Raw genomic sequence first — 20,249 nt, 5'->3', positions numbered from 1 at the left:
GATCACTTTTGAAGATTAGTGCATCTGGTCCCTGGTATGAATCACCCCCAATGAGTAGATATTGGGAATTTCTTTATTACCCATTTGTGTGTTTACAGACTGGCCATAGGCTTCTCTATCACAGTGTAACTACAAAGTGCAGAATGCAGCTGGTGCAAAGATCCAAATCTCTGTACAGATTGGAGAATGCGTTCCGCGCTCCCCAATAGTGCTCAGTCCCCACCGTTTATCTCATTTCATCTATCTTGCGGCACAAATGAATTCTTCTGATTATTTTCACTGCTTTGCAAAACTAAAGGCATCTGTTATTATTCCTAGTCACCTCTTAGTTACAGTAACGGTTTTCTATACTTTTCATTCTCTTCATACATCATTATATTTAGTTTCTGATAGTATCCTTAGCTGGTATTACCTTCAAACTGTTGCCAGCACATCGCACTTCTATCCAGATTTACTGCTGTGATCCAGCCTTTATACTGTGTAGCATATGATGTGTGCCGGGAGACGTTTCAGAGCAAACATCTGCAAGGAATATTTATACATTCCGCAAGTTAGCAATTTACATGATCTATGTTAATTGACACCTATGTTGGCAGACGAGAACGATATGAGAAAGGGTATTTAAGGATTCAGATGTGTTTAAAGGCATGAACGACGCTCTTTTTGCTTTCTTTAAAGGGATATTATATTAAAGATAGGAGTTCTATTACACATAGGATGTTGCTATGGACAACAAATCAGAATCGACTTCTTTTTATTTAGCACCTTCTAGAAGAAAATAGATCTGATTGGTTGCCCAATGTCAAATCCCATGTGAAATAGAACTCCTATCTTAGAAAATTTCCCCCGTTATCTTTATTCTCAATTGCGTTTAGATACCAAGCACCGTTATCATGGTATTTTTTGACTATGGAGAATTGTCTGAATACTTTAATCTGGGTATACAATGGAGTAAAATCAGGTCGGTTTGCCCTTTTGTATTCACAAATCACCTATATCCCTCAGTGTGCATGGGTGATTACACATTCCATAGTCGCTAGCATTGGGGGCAAGGCAGTGGCGTAACTTTGTTCCAGTTTCCCGGAGGCAAGATATATATATTGGTGCCCCCCCAAACACACACACATACACACACAACCCTATATAACCTTATATAAAATATATATTTATTTTAAGAAATATAGAGAACACATATATATTTCAGAACTCAGCCACAGAAGCAATACATTTGCTTTTAAATAACTGATTTAAACTTGCATGGGGAGGAGTGGTGCCCCCTTGGGAGCAGGAGCCCGGTGGCAGATGACTCCATTGCCTCCCAGAATTCTGCCTCTGGGGCAAGGTTTCTTGTGCTGTACATCAAAACGTACCAATATCACTGGTGACCTTGTTTATGCTTATGAAGGACGGAACATGATCGTCCCCGTCCCCCCTTCATAAAACTTTCATAAAACTTGTTTCAGTCTGTAAATCCCAGGCCGATTTTCATTTCATCCGACAGTAACTCGACAGAATTCAATGTTCTGGCTGTCGAGTGTCGGAAAGTCCGTGGATCGGCAAAAACGGGCGCAGATTGATGAAAAACGTAAGTGAATTCCACAATCCGCAGCCAGTTCCGTCAAAACAGATCCGACTTTAAAAAAAAGGTCAGATCTGACACCCTTCAATACTGTCGTAAATGGCAGCATTGAATAGGTGAACATATTGAATAACCCCCTAAGCCTCTTTCAGTGGCTACACACTCCAGTACCCAGGCCCGTCCAATGTTTCAGCAGCCCTGTATATAATTATAGGCAAAAACAAGCCAAACCACTGTCCTCTGCATAAATGTCAAGCTAAATGTAAAATACAATACATTTCTGTATTCTGATTTGTTTGCCAGTGTTGCAGATTGGTCTGCTAAGGCCTTGCCCCAGTGCCGGCATAGAGGCTCTGTAGCTCAGGAATTAGAATGGGTTCTGCTGGAGGCCAGTTTTCACCTTCTCAAGATGTTGGCTGAAGAAGATCCTAACAGAGAAGAATGGATTAGGAGAAGATGCCAAGCGCTGTCTGCTCTAATACGCCTCACCTCTATTCCTGAGTGTAAGGGGCTTTTAGATATGCATGAAAAGGTATGAAACAAGTTATGTTCTGGGGGTGAGGAACACGTGTGTAAGACGGATTGGTAATGCATTTTTCACTATCTTACTGTACCATAATGTGTATGGAAAACTTAATACAAATCGTAAATACAGAGTAAATGGTGGAATAATGTCGTCAAACACAGACCGGACTGAGGCAGGTGCCACAAGGCTGAGGGGCACCATGGTTGCTGGTCTGATCGCATCATTTGCCACCATGTGGAATGACTGAAAAGCGCAGAACTGTAGCATTTGTCCTGTGGCAGCACCGGTCATAGTATCACATGATTAGCATGCAGAGGAAGCCAGCCCAGGGTGAATCTGCACCCACTACAGTACTGCCGTGGAGCTAGAGTTTCAGATCATATTATAGAACACTTTATTTCACTACTGGGATAAACATCTGGAAGGTGTACTGTATATCCCTGTTCATATCTGTGATTTAGTCAATGTTTTCCAGAATAGCCAGAAGAGAGCACTCACCAGCTCCTCATGCAAAAGCTACTGGCTAAATACACGGGGGTCGATCCTATTATTTGCGGAGGGTGCGATGTGCCGTTCCAACGGCCTTTAAATGCCGGCAGCGGCACCCGATTTAACCCGATGTTGCACCCTTCGCAGGCCTATGGAACAGTGACCGCTCTTTGGTGAATTCCATCTGGCGTAAAGTGCGTCTGGTGCTGTAACTATTCACACTTGCGAATCATCTGTGGCTAATAGGCTCGACCCCTTAATGTGAATATGGAATAACATATAGATACGTTGGTCCCATAAAAACATAGAACAAGACAGATGAGACTGAGCTACAGGTCCATATACTGTGTCCGTTTTTGATCCCATTCATTCTTACTAGTTTATTTGACCAGAATCTCCGTCGGAATATGGAGAGTTCCTGGCCTCTTTGTTGGATTTGCGTTGGCTGGCTTGCATGAAACTATGGGTCACACAGCTGGCGGATGGCGGCATAGATCAGTAATGCAGCAGGAGGCATCTACTTATGCCTGACACCTCCTGCTGCATTGCCATATCTGTGCATCGCGGCTGCTTCCATGTAAGATGTATCGATGCTCCCGCCAGCCACATCTGAGTCCGGCTTATTGAGAGTAAATGTTTGTGCAGTTTTCACTATTATGTAGTGCAGTTCTCGAGGAGGCATATTAACTATCGGCCTATCCCGTATGGGAGCCGAACAATAATGATTGTAGTGAATCAAGTCAAAGAAAAATTACTGGGGCAGGGCCAGGAGGTGAGTGTGAGAAGACTCTTCGAGGTGTGGGGCGGCAGCACCTGGTAACAGCGGTGGGCTGGACTCTCCCTCTCTTACTGCTGCCAGTGCTCTGTCTCCTGGAAGGGAAGTGGCACGGCTGCTGGGATAGAGCTGGGATAAAGGGGTGCATGGTTGATTGCCTGGCGCGAGGTCACGTGGCACAGTGGTGTTGTCTCTGGCTGCGGCTGTTTGGGCACTTGAGTGTTGGCGGCAGCAGTAGTAGTCAGGATGGAGAGCAGCCGGGAGCCCGTGAGGGAAGGGGCCTGGGCAGAGGAGCACAGCGCCAGGCGAAATGGATGGGCTGACAATGCTGACGGTGGGAAGTGAGAGGCCTGAGAGCACCCATCCGGGCAGCACAGGCGAGTGCCCTGGGCACTAGGCCCTGAAGTTGGGAGGGGGGCGGTGGCTGTTGTGGTGACACATATGTGAGGGTGAGTGTGCCTTATTCTGTCACTGATACCCAGCTGGGGCAGGGGGGGCACACACCCAATTTCCTCTGTACTGTCACAGCCACTGAGATATTACGGTCACTTACATCATACCACATATATACTGTACTAGCGACTCGCCCCTGCCTCGTACAATTTTTTCTAATAACGCTGATGTACTCGCGGGAAGCAGGGGGGGGTGTTTCACTAGTTAGGAATATTTATCCGCTGGAGTAAAACATTCAGTAAAGAACATGCCAGGATATCTTGGCTATCCTTTCATATAAGTAGCCATTTTGATAATAAAATAGTAGTTATCCTGCTTCTTTTATAGATTAAGCAGGACTTAATAAGCAAACTTATTAATACAAAGATGTCCCCTCTCCATTATATTGGGGGAGCAGTGTAGCATCTTTTTGCATATATTCTTACGTACAGGTTGGTCCATAAGTGTGGAAACGCCCTCTTACAAAAAGGAAATGCGTAAGTAAATATTATTGCAGGGGCCCCGGTCTACACATATGATATGGTAGTCAGAGAATTTTTTTTTAGGTATGTCGCCAGTATGGTGTCCATCTTGAACTTGGCCATCTTGGATGCAATTAAAAAAATTGGTACTTGTTTCCTAGCACGGCCACAACGATCATAATCGCGGTCATCGGGGGTAAAATCGGGGCCATCGCGGCCGCTAAAAAATCGGGTGCGATGGGCCAGACGCGATGCCCGCGATTTCCCCATAGAGAACAATGTTAAATGCCTCAATTTACCCGCGATGACCACGATTTCCCATAGGAAACAATGTGAAATGGCTCAATTTAGCCAAATTATCATAGGAACAATAGTAAATGGGCCAAAAACACCCCTGAACATTGAAATGTCCCCCCAAAAGTAGTTGACGACACCCCGCCATCAACGTGAACCTGAAGCGTGGCGAGCGCAGCGAGCCCGCGAGGGGCGGCGGTACGCGTCCTCCGACCTTTTCATGCCCTACTATCCACTAGGGCGAGGAGTGAGAATAGAATAGTGTGGCGAGCGCAGCGAGCCACCGAGCCCGAAGCGTGGCGAGCGGACGCGGATACCTTCACAGTTATACGTGTCCCCTCGCGGGCTTCCCAGGTGTCCTACCTGTAGTGCAACATGGTTTTTTTACTTTAAAAACATGAAAAAAAGTAGAAAACAGAAATCCATTTGCAACCTGTGACTTCAGGATCCAATCAGAATCCAAGAAGGCTTCAAAGCATCAAGACACTTGATATGATTATCTGGGTAAATGAAGGTTAATTTAATACTTAAAACCTAAAAATGTTTATTCACTGGCTGGACATTTACCTATGTCCGTATTTCTTGTGCAACGTGTAACATTTAAGTCTCCCCCAAATAGAATAGAATGGATGGGTAACGTGTAATGTATTTCAGGCTTCCTGTTTGCTGCTCAGTCATTTTCTTCTCCACTTTAAGGTTTGCCAGCTCGGGGTCATAGCGTCTCCCTGCAATAGCTACGCTTTGTATTTACTGGGTACTGCACAGCTTGCCCGCTATGATGATGGGCCATCTACTGAGGAAGCACAACTGGCTCTTCGGGATGCAAAGCTCAGCTTTAGAGCAAGTATCTGTCTAGAGAATATGCCGACCAGGGGACCACCTCCAGCAGAGCTATCCTGTAAGATATTGTTCATGAACATTTATTTTACATTGAATATGATTCACTAGCTATTAAAGTTAGCGGTCTAATACAAAATAAAATGTAAATGATTAAATATCAAAGTTTCTCCTTTATCTTTTGCAGTTAAAAAACTACTGTGAATTTAACAACCCAATTTTTAAGTTCACAGTAAATGCCCCCATACATTAGTCCGACTTGTCCTAAGGACAAGTCGGACCTGATTTCCCCCTGCAGCTCCCTGGGAGGGGGACACACGATTTGGCACTTGATGTGCCAAGTTTTGCAAATGATACATCACATGCAATGTATCATTTGCAACTCCCGGGGAGCTGCAATGTGGAGCGAGCAGGGGGGCCGGGGACATCGAGGTGGCGGGCGGGGGATGCTGCAAGGTGGCTGGGGGGACGGATGCACGCTGCTAGTAGTGCGGACGCTGCGGGGGACACAGGCGGCAGTAACATAGAGGCGGGCGGGGGGAGCCGGGAGCTGTCAGTACTGAAAAAAAAAAAAAAAAGCCCATACAATGAATGGGCAGCCTGTGAGTGTCTGAGCGCTCTCTCAGCCAATTGCTGACAGGCTGAAAGAGCGCTCAGCCAATCACAGGCTGCCCATTCATTGTATGGGCTTTTTTTTTTTCAGTGCTGACAGCTTCCGGCTCCCCCTGCCCGGCTCTATGTCACTGCCGCCTGTGTCTCTCCCCCTACCCGGACGGAGCATGACAGCTCCCTGCTCCGGCTCCCCTTGCCGCCCCCCTCCCTCGCCGGCGTCCTCAGAGTCCCCACGGCTGCACATAAGATTTATCTTATGTGCAGCCGGTCCGACGTCCCGACTCTGACCCGATGCGCACGGGACCGCGCATCGAGTCGGACCGGGTGTCAAAACCTGCGATTTGGTCCGATTTCACTGCCCGATCCATCTGGATCGGGTGAAATCGGGGCCAAATCGCATAGTGTATGGCGGCCTTAAGATTAAGGCCCTTATTCAGATCTGATCGCAGTACAAATTTGTTCTCAAAACATGTATAGAGAGTTAGATTTGGGTGAGTTATTTTGTTTCTGTGCAGGGTTAATACTGGCTGCATTATTTTTACACTGCAATTTAGATTTCAGTTTCAACACACCCCACCCAAATGTAACTCTCTCTGCACGTGTTACATCTGCCCCACCTGCAGTGCACATGGTTTTGCCCATTTTGAGAACAAATTTGTACTGCGATCAGATCTGAATAAGGGCCAAAATGTATTTATAATACTAGGTTCTGTTGATTAATTGAAGGATTTATTTTGGCTGAAGGTGTTTATTTATATTATATCTTTATTCTGATTATGTTACAGCTCAGAAGTGGTGGCAGGAGTGGGAGACAGCAAAAGGAATTAAAGTAGTAACACCTGGAGGAAACGGTAATAAAGCAGTAACACCTGGAGGAAACGGTACTAAAGCAGTAACACCTGGAGGAAACGGTACTAAAGCAGTAACACCTGGAGGAAACGGTACTAAAATAGTAAAACCTGAAGGAAACGGTACTAAAGCAGTAACACCTGGAGGATACGGTACTAAAGCAGTAACACCTGGAGGAAACGGTACTAAAGCAGTAACACCTGGAGGAAACGGTACTAAAGCAGTAAAACCTGGAGGAAACGGTACTAAAGCAGTAACACCTGGAGGAAACGGTAATAAAGCAGTAAAACCTGGAGGAAACGGTACTAAAGCAGTAACACCTGGAGGAAACAGTAATAAAGCAGTAACACCTGGAGGATACGGTAATAAAACAGTAACACCTGGAGGGACCATCGCTAAAAATGTAACACATGGAAGTAGCAACACTAAAACAATGACCCTTGGAGGGAAAAACACTAAACCGTTGACACCTGGAAGTAACAACACTGAAACGGTGAAACCTGGAAGTGGCAACACTAAAACGGTGGAAAGAGGAGGAAGCAACTCTAAAACGATGACTCCTGAAGGGAGCAACACTAAGATCATTACATCAGAAAAAAGCAGTAGTACAACAGTCATACCAAAAGAAAGCAACACAAAAACCATTACACCTGGAGGAAGCAACAAAAAATCAGCCACACCCATTGTCGCCAGGTATATATATATATTTGTTACATTATTCATTATTACATTGTATTGATAAAAAGATGTGTGACCTAGTTGTATTATGCCATGTAAGAATGCTCCAGTTCAAATTATGCAGTCAAATCTGGAAAGTTGATAATAAAACCTGGGGCCGAGCCCCCTAAGCTTCTGGGCCCCATAGCAGTGGCACCCTTTGCACACACTAGTGTTACACCGATGTGACCAATGGATAACCGTAATATAAACAAAATTAGAAGTACAATATGAAAATATAAAAAAAATAAAAACATAAGTACAGGTAAAGAAAAAAAAAAGATCTAGTTTTGGTTGGGTGCTAATAACCGTGCATTTCTCTTCTGTACCGTAATAACGTGGTGCCTGCACAAAGTGAATTATGAATTATCCTGGCAAATTTTTGATGTTTTCTTCACTTACACATTTGTTTTCTATGTTTTTTTATTAATGCCTCTGCTTTATACAATAATAATGTAGTGAATTCAAAGAAAAAAATCATATTAAAAAATATATATATTTTACTTTTCCAAGTTCATGTAATAACTTCATATTCCACTAGAGGGCGCAGTGCAACTGTACAGAGTAAAGTCACAACATTCCCCACTTCTAAGCCTGAACGTCAAGTCAGTTCTTCAATAAAACCTGCAGAGCCATCATCTTCAGCAGAAAGACCTGCAACTGTGGAAGAAAAACCTGTGTCAATACAAGGTATCCGATATCCTAACAGGGAAGACACAGATATAAAATGTGATAATTTTTGAATGACAGGATACATGGAAAACACATAGCTTAAAATGGATGCTGATACAATCTGAAAGTACTGTGTGTTTCTTAAAATAACCAGAAGATCATTTCATGAACATAGATTGATATGGGAAATCGGTACTTGTGAGTTATCCGGGCGCCCGATGTTGAAATTAAATGTCAGTACAATAAGAATACAATGCGACGCGATGCGACGCGATTTCCCTTGAAATTTCCTTGTACCCAAAATCGCGTCGTAATCGCGTCGCATTGAATGCTATTGTATGGTATACAATGGCACGCGATGCGATTTTAAGCCATCCCGCCCAATACCCCCACTATCCACGTCGGCGTGGAGTTGAGAATATAATAGTGTGGCGAGCACAGCGAGCCCCGCGAGGGGACGCGGATACCTGTGAAGCCCGCGAAGGGACGCGCTTACCTGTGAAGGTATCCGCGTCCCCTCGCGGGGCTCGCTGCGCTCGCCACGCTTCGGGCTCGGTGGCTCGCTGCGCTCGCCACACTATTATATTCTCAACTCCACGCCGACGTGGATAGTGGAGGTATGAAAAGGTCGGAGGACGCGTCATTAGTGGAGTGGCGTTAACAATGGGGATGGGATTTAAGTTTTGACACTTTTTGGTGGTTTTGGGCATTTTTTCATTGAAATAAATGTAAAATCGGGTCTCAGGGACCATTTTACATTGATTCCAATGTTAAAATCGGGTATACTGCTAAAATCGGTTGCTGCTCTCGTCGCGTCGCATCGCATGCCATTTGGTTAACACGCGATGCGACGCGATCCGATCCGATGGTACCCGATCTAAAATCGGGCGCCCGGATAACTCACAAGTACCGGGAAATCCAAACTACTGTGTGCCGGGCGGATAAGTGCAGCAATTTTGTCCTGTTCTCCTGTTGGGTCCATTCAGAGTTGAAAACAAATCAGGTCTACAGAAGGATCTTGCTGATACTGTAGCTGTAGCCAGGCGCATGCATACACCACAAGTCATATGCCAGTGGTTCCCAAACTTTTTGAATTACGGCACCCTAAAGTATCAGAATATTTTTCAAGGCACCCCTAGGCCAAAAGTTGGTTACTAATTTCAGGAAAAATATTATGCGTGCGCACATCATCTATTCCTGCAGCCAGAGGGGCTGGGGGCATGGCTAGATGCTCACAGAGCCTCTAGGCCATGCCCCCACAGCAGAAAAAATGGGGCGTGGCCTCACGGGCAGATGCAATTAGGGTGGCCAATCCCAGGATCGGGATCGGCGGGACGCTGCACCTGCTCAGACGCTGCCCAGCTGTTCCCGTCCCGGGGTACGACCGCGATAGGTCGGGCGGCGAGTGGATTCTGGCCTCTGAGCGGGATGTATTAACATCTCGGGTTCCGGCCTCACTGGGCAGCGAGCAGGTTCCTTGGAGAGGTCGTACGGCAGCGGATTTCATAGCCGGAGGTGCAGTGCTGCGGTCTGCGCAGCGTGACCTATGGGTCATGCTGCGCAGGCCACAGCACTGCACCTCCAGCGCCGGAACACGCTCACGGCGCCTGACCTCTCCCTGCAGCACACAACTATCCCCTAGTCCGTCTGACGTCGCAGCCGCTGCCTGCCCCGCTCCATTAAAGTAAGGGGGATGGGCGGTTTTCTTTTAGGGATGCCAATCCCGGGATCCCAGGAATCCTGCAAGCCACGCCCCCTAATTTTGGGCACGCGCCATGTCACTCAATGTCCCTATTTGCAAAGCCTAGAAGTTGGGGGGTATGCTGTGGAAATGTTGGAATGTATCTATGCAATAATGCAAAACAGTTTGATGCAAGGTTATTGTGTTACGTTCCCAATCTTTTGTGAATTATTTATTGCTCATTAATAAGATCTGCATACCCTACCGAGACATCCCTTCTGTAATAAAATTCTTAAAGCTCCATGTGTAATATTTTTCATCATTCCTGCACACAAAACCCCAGATATCGCCAGTACGTACTTATTATATATTAGAGAGAAGTAAAGTACATGATGTATTTGGTATGTATAATTAAATACGTGTAAATAAATGAAAGCATTGACTTTGTCTTATGTTTTATCATCTCCTATGCAGAACAAGCTTCTGGGACAGTGTCTGTTAATGGCAGCTCCTACTTGCCTCACCTGGGTTTGGCACGTGCCCTCTCTCGTACCAAGGAGACAGAAACAGATGCTGCAGCAATTTACCAAGATGTCATAAAGATGGCACCAGAGGTACCCAGGGCTTTAGGTTGTTCCACAGACTAATCCATCCCTGAAATAACAGCGCTATTAAATACAGTGCTGCGACCAGAGGCATAACTCTGGGAGACAATGGAGTCATCTGCCGCCGGGCTCCTGCTCCCAAAGGGGCATCTCTCCTACCTTGCCAGTTTGAATCAGTTCATTGAAAGCCATCAATATCGCTTCTGTGGCTGACTCCCCCACCTAGCAGGACCATAGATGTCACACCTGTATGGAAGGTGCTGTGTGTGTGTGTGTGTGTGTGGGGGGGGGGGGGGGGCATCAATATTTATCTTGCCTCCGGGTAACTGGGATGAACTTATGCCACTGAAAAAAAAGAAATACTGACAGTTTTTTCAGGCGCTCCCCACTCTGTCAAGTGAGGAGCGCCTGAAAAAACTGTCAGTATTTCTCTTTTTTCTATGTTTCTGTATATGTGGTGACATATCCACTGGACAGTATCGGGCAGCATCTAGCGCATTAATTTATTCCAAAAACCTAGAAACAGAACTTATGCCACTGGCTGTAGTAATAGGTGCCACGTTGTTGCAGCTGCTACTGGAGGCCGGGTGACCTCTGGCAAATGCCTTAGATTGTATTGGGATCAGTAGCACTGGTGGTAACATGGAACCACGGGAGCTGTCTCTCCAAAGATGCACAGTATATCCAGTAGGGCATCTATAGGAAACTTACGTACATTGCATAACACTCCTGTGAGAATTGACTCATATATATATATATATATATATGAGACCAAGATGCTAGGCACAACCTCCGTGTCACGATTCAGCCTTGGGTGCCCGCACAGCAGGGGACGTAGATAGGGCAGAAATATGCAGCACTCCACGGCAGTATAGCAGTAAAACTTTTTGATCCAAACAACGTGTAGATATTTTTATCGTGTAGATATTATCACGATATTGAAACGTTGTTTGGATTAAAAAGTTTTTTACTGCTATACTGCCGTGGAGTGCTGCATATTTCTGCCCTATCTATCTATCTATCTATCTATCTATCTATATATATATATATATATACACAGTGCAGGCTCCACAAGTATTGGGGGGGGGGGGGGGTGTGACACAAACAAAAAAACACCCCAAATATTCTGAAAAACCAAATATTTTGGTTTTTGGATATACGGATATGGGAGACTCAACCGGTATTACATTATAAACTCATTGGTGTATTGGAATGCAATCAGATGGAACCTGAGTAAGAAGTGTGAAGGATTTGGAATCCTGTAAGATGCTGTATAGCGGTATAGGGATAGCCAAGCAGATCATCAGAACGTGCACAGCAGCAGAGTACTTAAGATGATTGTTGGGGGCAGACTAGGGTTTGAGGGCTGCATGTAAGTGGGTTAATGCTGTGCTGTGGGCATACTGTAAGCATACACACATAGTGCCCCTGACCATAGGCAGCATCATACTCTACCTAAAGCATTTCAGCTGACTGATGAGGCTGATGCTTTTTTTAATTCTAAGATGGCCAATATAAAAACACTCTATCTGGATAGAGCAGGACCGGCGCCACCACTAGGCAGCTCTAGGCATTTGCCTAGGGCGCCGGCACCTGGAGGGCGGCAGTTCGCCCCTCACCCCCAGCGAACTGTGTAAAAAAATTGCTGCCCCGGCGTCCCTGCAGTGCTGGGGCGGTATGGGGTGTCCGTGCCGTAGGGGTACCTGCGGCGCCGTCATGTGTATAAAGCTGGCTGCGGCCGGCGGGGTCCCTGTAGTGAATAGCAAATAACTAGCGCTATGCGCGAGGCGGCGCGGGAAGTGCTAGTTATTTGCTATTCACTACAGGGACCCCGCCGACCGCAGTCAGCTTTATACACATGAGGGCGCCGCAGGTACCCCTACGGCACGGACACCCCTGACCGCCCCAGCACTGCAGGGACGCCGGGGCAGCAATTTTTTTACACAGGTACCACGCCCCCCTCCCCCTGGAACCGGGGCGCCCCCACCCCGACTCGCCTGGGATAGAGTAGTGTCAAATCTTTCCTGGGAGGCAGCCTTGCAGGGTAGTAAAAGTCTATGTTCAGGGGGCTGGCCGGTGGTATGTCCTGGGAGGGGTGGGTGGGCCATGGATAGCCATGGACTGAGGTGTAAACAGTGATAGGAGATGTGTACCCTAACAGGAATGAGTAGTGATGTGGAACTCCTGGGTCAAACTCACCTCCCAGCAACTTACAATCATACATTGGCCCTTATTCAGATCTGATCGCAGTACAGATTTGTTCTCAAAATGGGCAAAACCATGTGCACTGCAGGTGGGGCAGATTTAAGATGTGAAGAGGGAGTTACATTTGGGTGGGGTGTGTTGAAACTGAAATGTAAATTGCATTGTAAAAATAAAGCAGCCAGTATTTACCCTGCACAGCAACAAAATAACTCAAACAAATCTAACTCTCTCTATACATGTTACATCTGCCCCGCCTGCAGTGCACATGGTTTTGCCCATTTTAAGAACAAATTTGTACTGCGATCAGACCTGAATAAGGGCCATTGTACCTGTTCCCTTCTCACCTGTAGTCCTGTTTCTGTAGGTTCCTGATGCTTACACTGAACTGGCCGAGATGCTCTTAAAAAGTGATCCTCTCCGTGCTGTGGAGGTCTACTGCCAGTACCCCCAGAAGCCAGTTCAAGAGCAGTCCTTTGAGGATGCCTTTATTCCTGGTGAAATTGTGCGTCTGCTCATTAAATGTGATAAGTACGATGACCCTCGCCTACCTGTCAACATGATTTCATATGGGAAAGTTATGGGCATAGGTAAGTGAAGGATGCATGAAAGTAAGACACGTTTTACAGTATGTGATGTTGGAATATGAACCCTGTTACATATAGATGCATACCTTGTTCAGTGTCTTAACGTCCTGACATCTAATGCAGTGACCTTTAACTTTATGCACTGTAACTAATTAATACTATTAAATAATATCTTCGAGCTGCCACCCAAACAACATCCAGTGCCTTCGCAGTGTGCGTCTTTATGCTGGTTTCTGTGCGCAGCCTGTGGAGGAGAAATCGGCTTACCGCAATTGTGGCCCTAAAGCTGAACAAGCTTATACATAGAGGGGCAGATGTATAAAGGCCTGGTGAAGTGATAACGTGTTCGGTGAGAACACATCAACCAGTCAGCTCCTAAAGGGGTGCAGCGATTTTGGATATGTGCACCAGTGATTTTGAACATGTGTACCAGTGATTTTTTTCTATGTGAATCAGCAATTTTGAATACGTGCACAAGCAATTTTTAACATGTGCATCAGCGATTTTGCCAAAGGCCAAATACACAGTGTGCAGCTTAGTCAAAATTGCATTTCCAGCACAGTCTATTTTTCCAGGCGATAGCACAACCATGGGGGCGCTCATCGCTATTACCCATAGGGGAAACACGGTGCGATTTTGGCTAGCTTGCTAGACATATTTGACTATATAGTCGAACCGTGTGTGCATACCTTAACTGTCATTTTTCAAACCCAGCCTGTAACTTGAGAGTAAGAAGCTGATTGGCTGGTGCACCTCACCAGGCTTAGTAAATCTTCCCCAGAGTGACACCATTTCCCCTCATCTCTGTTCTCTGGTCTCCCTTTATGGTACGACTGGTTTTGCTATTGTATTTTGCAAAGATAAATCCTTGAAAAAAAAAATAGTACAGATTCGGCGTCCCGGTTATGGTACACACATTGAATACTTTCATGTTGACCTATTGTCTTAAGTTTTGCTCTGGTTAGAATAAAATGGGTCGTACAGATTTCTGCATGCACGTGCCTGAACTATGGCAAAAGTTGGATTCCCACATTAGCAGAAGGTAGTAAACCAGACTTTTGTGCCTGCGCGCACCTTCAGCCATTTTGCCTGCAGCCCAGAATCAACCACCCGGGCTGCCGAGAGGTATGCGGGGCTCCAGGAAAATTCTGGGGGAGTGGCCTAATCGCGGGAGTGCTGACAGCAGGCTCAGCATAAGCTCTCACGCTGTCAGTGAGCCTGATGTCAGTACAGCACATACTGCTGCCTGGGAGGGATGCAGGGGGATCTGGGGGTCAGACCATCCCACTCCCCCGGGCCCTTCCAGCAAGCCTGGGCCTGGGTAATTAGTACCTCCCTCCCCGCGGCCCTGTCATCCACCATATATATTTATTTGAAAATAATGCTTTTTTTTGCTGTTATCTTTGTAAGGACAATGCCAGCTGCAATATATGTAAATTATGAAATATACTGTATTCAATCATTCCTAACACAACGGTTTGTGTCTCTGCAGCTTATGGACTCTGTTACATGAATTAATGACACAATTATCAAAAATGAATATCTCAGACATTTCACAAAGGGCTAATAATATGGGAAATACATTTAGTAAGATTGGAAATGAGAATTATATCGTTTTTATTATTGCAATGGACAAATGCCATATATTGTTCTTATTTATGGAGTGGGAACAATGTAAAATCATGAAATCTGTAAATGACATTATTTATATCATTTATTTAGTTTTGTCTCCAGACTTTAATCCGTTGTTATTTCCGTTCCTGTGTACTGTACATGGTCGCCATGGGAACCAGGGCAATGTAAACAGCGTCTGAATGGTAGGGAGTGCAGCAAAGGGACGCTAAAACAAAGACAAACAACATATGGCAAAAAGACGGCTGGAAGCTTTTTAATTATTCAGAAATACATAACATGCATGTACCAGAATTGGTGTTTATTTATTGATAGCTTCGCTTATTGGAAAAAGCAATGCCATGTTTTGCAGGTTTATCGGTAGTCATATTAGCATTTGGTCTGGATACAGTGCCACTATGTGGGAGATGTAGTATAGTGGTACATATCATGGTGCTATAACACTTCCTGTTTTGCCTCATTACCATAAACATCTTGTCTGCCAGAGCGGGGGAGCAAAAACTCTCCCCTCCGGCGGTCCCTCTTGAGCAGACCGTGCGGTCTAACGCACTGTCTCTCCCTGTCTGGTCGGCTATACTGGGCATACGGGAGATATCGCTACTCACGTGAGATCTCCTGCACAGCCTAGAGCTGACGGTAACCACAACCAGGGACAGAACTCTCCTCAGAAGGGAATCACCACACTGCAGCTGTCGTAATCGATAGCTTCAGGAGGCGGAACGGTCAGCGCTGGTGACATCTATAGCTTGCCCTGCATATCGGTGTGCTAGCTGATATCGCCCTGCTAGATAGCAGCGCCAATATAGATAGGGGCGCATTGCGTCCCTGGTCATTTAACAAAAGTGTGACCCATCATACATATAACATGCAAAAATAGATGGGTGTGTGGTGCGCTATCAGCAGCTGCTGGCACTGGGTTTGTCGGGCCCAAATATATATAGAGAAATAAAAGAGGATTGTGCCAGCGCTGGCTGTTTTGTGAAAAATTACAATGCATGGTTCTCAAAATATTACAATTTAATAATAACAACAATAAAAGAAGTAATAAAAGGTAAATCACTTATACATAATACACAATTAAAAGCTAGCTATCATGGGGATAGTATAATGTATTAAGCTATCCAGCTTAGGGTGAGTTCAATTGTGAATACAAGATAATTAGGCTGTATATTACCATCCCATTCGGCCCAATTTGTTTGGCCAGGTTCTGTGACACGATGTCCCGTAGTTGTCCTATGTTTTCAAGGACTCAAGGTTTCCCAATTGATTGTCCTCTTTGTGTGCATCTGGAACGTTTTAGGGATCATGCAGTTATCCCAAAGAATATTTGTAATCCAGGAAAAACGAGGATCCTTGGTGGGATAGGTGGACGGGTCACTTGGCAGATGGATGGGTGGTATATATCTCAGCAGTATTTCACAGGTGCTCAACGCATTTGCCCGGTGTCACCGGCTTCATCAGGAGCAAGTATGTTTGTGTTGGATTCAGAGCATGGTTTTATACCTGTTTGATAATTGTCTAGGTGATTCACCTGTGCATTCAATTAGTAACTAAAAACATTTCCAATAAGAGAACCGTGCAAATTTATAATACTTAAAATATCTATATTTCTATAGGAGGCAGTCAGGTGGTTTTAAATATATTTTGCTAAATGCAAAGTAGTTTTTTCTTAAGAAAACAAACGAAGTAAATACAGGAAGTCAAGTCAGTCTCACCCTAAGCTGGATAGCTTAATACATTATACTATCCCCATGATAGCTAGCTTTTAATTGTGTATTATGTATAAGTGATTTACCTTTTATTACTTCTTTTATTGTTGTTATTATTAAATTGTTATATTTTGAGAACCGTGCATTGTAATTTTTCACAAAACAGCCAGCGCTGGCACAATCCTCTCTTTTATACATATAACATGCGTCTTCTCCCCCATAAGGACCTTTCATACATCCCCCCAAAAAAACTGCTTGCAGACTTTCCTGTCAGTGTTGATGAATGGAGATAAAGAGATGGCCCAGAACAATTTGGTGGGTGTGGCATAACAGGTTGACATGCACACTAGAAAACATTTGACACATGAAAAGGTCAACATGAGTTTTTCATATTTTTGGGAGGGCAGTGTGGACACCTGAGCACATGGCTCCCCATCAGTGTACCCAGGTCTCCTCGTTGCTATGTATGGTTCATAAACAATTGGTTCATGTTGATAAATGTGGCAAATAACCCAGGCCATCTGTGTGAGCGGACGTTGCGACTTGCATGGTTGCCACAGTTGTTCAGTGCGGGCGGGGCGACCGCAGACTGAAGTCGCACCCATGGGAACACCCAGAGTTTCATGGTAGTTCGTCCGTGACGCGGGGGCGGGCAGCTGACGTCAGTGGCTGTCAGCTGCCTGCTCTCTTCCCATACCAAGGCACCGCATATCTAAGTCAGCAGAGAGTGACTTAGATTTGCAAACCCCTTAGAAATTATTCGATGGTCTGTGACCGTCGAATGATTTTGTCCACTCACGCAAGATGCGAATAGATGTTTATGCAAAACATCCATTCACATGCGTGCAGTTGAAATCACCTTGTGTGCGGCGGGCGTTCGTGTGGGTGGTGGGAATTTTGCAGCTTTGCGAGTCAACCAGAATGACCTCCTATGTACACAAAAGTGATTGGACAACCCCACAAAGGCAAAATGATGTGCTCCTGCCGCAGACACGTGTTTGTGAGGGTATATAACAGGGCACTGATTAGGTCGTTTGCTGACAAAATGGCTTGTAGAAGGAGCTAACTGAGATTAAAAAGGGGATAATCATAGGCAGTGATCGCGAAAACTCCCAAAAATTATGGGTCCCTGGGACTCCTCACTTACAAAAATCGGGGTCCTACTTGACCTTTTCTGGGTCCCAACGGAATAGAGCCTCCTCTCCCCTTCCCCAGCATGGCACATACAGAAGCCTCCTCCTCTCCTCCATATGGCATATACCCTGAGCCAAGGGCCAGCCTGAGCCTATTTTTTTTTTTTTGGTAAGCAAACATAGATTTGGGCACCCCAAAACTGTGGCTATTGGGTGGGGGGGGGGGGGGTATCAATTGGCAATTTGCCCACTCACATAAAGCAAGATACACATATACTGGAAAAAGGCATAATGTCGGAATAGGGACACCTGTGCTGCACCAATCAGGATTCTGCCCCTGTCCATTGTTTCTAGAACAAAATTAAAAGTAATGGCAGCAGGAACAGGTGGGATAGGGTTAGTGAAATCCCAGCAGAGTCTATAGGCTCCTCTCCTACAGGCAGCTCTACCTGTTAAGAGTAAATTGGCGAGCTGCAGCCTCTCTGCCAGCCGTGCAGTGAGGGGAGGAGGGGACAAGTGGGCCATTAACAGCCAGCACTCAGAGCCTGGAGGAGGTGACAGTGACACAGAAGAGAGCAGCACCGCGAGGTAGGAGGGGAGGAGGGAAGTCTGCAGCCCGAGTCCTGCTAGCAATAAATCCCCTTACATGACACAGCCAAGCAGCCTGCTAAATGGACCACGCACCCCTCTTACCTATACTTCCTTCCCGGGTCTGCTCCGTCATCACGGTCACACCTCCCTGGTTCTGGCCCCCAATGCTGGTTTCAGTTTCTCGTGCTCCGTCCTCACACCAGCCGCAGCTCTGTTCCCCTACTGAGCAGCTGCTTCTAGCGTTGGCTCCAGCCGTCTGTTGATGAGGCACAGTGCAGGAGCCAGCTTACGCGGCTTCCGTGCACTGCTGCCTAAGACTCTGTGGTGACAAGGGACCCTTTCATTTTCGCGCCCAGCAGATGTGTGAAGCAGCCGTAAGTCACGCTGTGTCTTCTCCACGGTCGCATCACAACTGAGGGGGAACCGATCCCTCTGCCCTTGTCACACATATTAACAGGGCGTGTACGCCGAAATGGGCGGAGCGGCTCCCAGGGGACCCAGCCATTCATAAAAAAAGGAGTCCCTGGTGCTCCAAAGTGGGTAAAATACTCGCTATAGCGAGTATTTGCGAACACTGATAGTCTGTGCGATCAGAGGTACGAGTGGGAGAAACACTCCACACATTGATATCTATTGTCATTAATGTGTGGAAGAACAGCTGGAATGCACTTGGAATGCCATGGAAGATGCCAGAAACTGGAACCCAGGGGCCTGCAAAAGAACAGGGGTTGTCCCATGCATGCCGTTGAACACTTCGTAGGGAGGCCAGTGCACTTGGATAATTGGGGCAAGTAAATGCTCATAACCCTTTAATCACAAAGAAGAATGCAGCCAAGAGCTTACAACGGTATAAAGAATGCAACATGTGGCGGAATCACAATTTAACCTTATTAGATCCGATGGACGTGTTTTGGTTTGATGATCGCCAGCAGTACTAGAATACTGTGCCCAGTTCTAGAGGCCATAATCTCCAGAAGTATATAAATACATTAGAGACAATACAAAGAAGGGCATCTAAAATGGTGCATGGCCTACATCACAAAACGTACCAGAAAGACTAAATCTTAACCCCTTCAGTGGCAATCCCGAGAATTTTCCGGGCTGTGCCTCAGTGCTCAGTCTGGCAAGCCCGGAAAATTCTCGGGATTGCCACTGTTTACAGCCGGGCAGCGCTGCTGAGTTTATTCACTGAACTCAGGCAGCTTCAGCGCTGCCCAGCTCCCTCCCCTCCGGGTTTTCTTATGACAAGCCGGCTGCCGGGGACAGGGACGGGGTGCGGGTGCGCAGGTCCGGGCAGCCGCTGATTGACAGTTCAGTGGTGCTGCCTGGACCCAGGGAGGCAGTGGTGTTTTTTTTTTTTTTTTAAAGGAACGCTCCCCATAAAAAAACTCACCCAGTGGGGAGCGCTCCCCCAAAAAAACCCCACCACTGAAGGGGTTAATATGTATAGTTTGGTGCAAAGAAGGGAAAGGGGGGACATGATAGAAACGTTAACAAGGTCCAGGAGGGAAACATTCTTCAAATGCAGAGAAGTATTAGAACACGAGGACATGCACTGAAACTGGAGGAAGGGGGGGTTCAGGGGAAATCGGAGATAAAATTACTTCACAGAAAGGGTAGTGGATAAGTGGAATAGCCTCCCATCAGTGGTGGAAAATATAGTAGAACAATTCATACATGCATAAGGGTTGCCTCACACAGACAATATCAAATAGGATTTAAGGGAAACAATATAGTTAAAAAAGGGGCAGACTAGATGGGCTAAATGGTTCTTATTTGCTATCAAATTCTATGCTTCTATGTTTCACATCTAATGCCAGAGTGTACAGTACATACAGTAAAGCA

The 20,249-nt window shown here is 45.9% G+C and overlaps 1 protein-coding gene across 1 annotated transcript in view; it reads left to right on the top strand.

Moving 5' to 3' along the window:
* The window catches only part of LOC146063407 (uncharacterized), an 81,737-nt gene that overhangs the window by 59,346 nt on the left and 2,142 nt on the right, over positions 1 to 20,249 (top strand). Inside the window, exons 15-20 of the mRNA XM_083175742.1 lie at positions 1,883 to 2,111; positions 5,274 to 5,475; positions 6,812 to 7,568; positions 8,134 to 8,282; positions 10,420 to 10,559; positions 13,120 to 13,342. Of these exons, the coding sequence (XP_083031868.1) occupies positions 1,883 to 2,111; positions 5,274 to 5,475; positions 6,812 to 7,568; positions 8,134 to 8,282; positions 10,420 to 10,559; positions 13,120 to 13,342 (1,700 nt within the window). The remainder of the gene's footprint in view (positions 1 to 1,882; positions 2,112 to 5,273; positions 5,476 to 6,811; positions 7,569 to 8,133; positions 8,283 to 10,419; positions 10,560 to 13,119; positions 13,343 to 20,249) is intronic.

This window comes from Crinia signifera, chromosome 3 (genome assembly GCF_055691185.1).
Source record: "Crinia signifera chromosome 3, ASM5569118v1, whole genome shotgun sequence".
Taxonomy (NCBI): Eukaryota; Metazoa; Chordata; class Amphibia; order Anura; family Myobatrachidae; genus Crinia; species Crinia signifera.
Note: the sequence above shows the minus strand (reverse complement) of the source record. Positions and strands in the feature narration are given on the sequence as shown.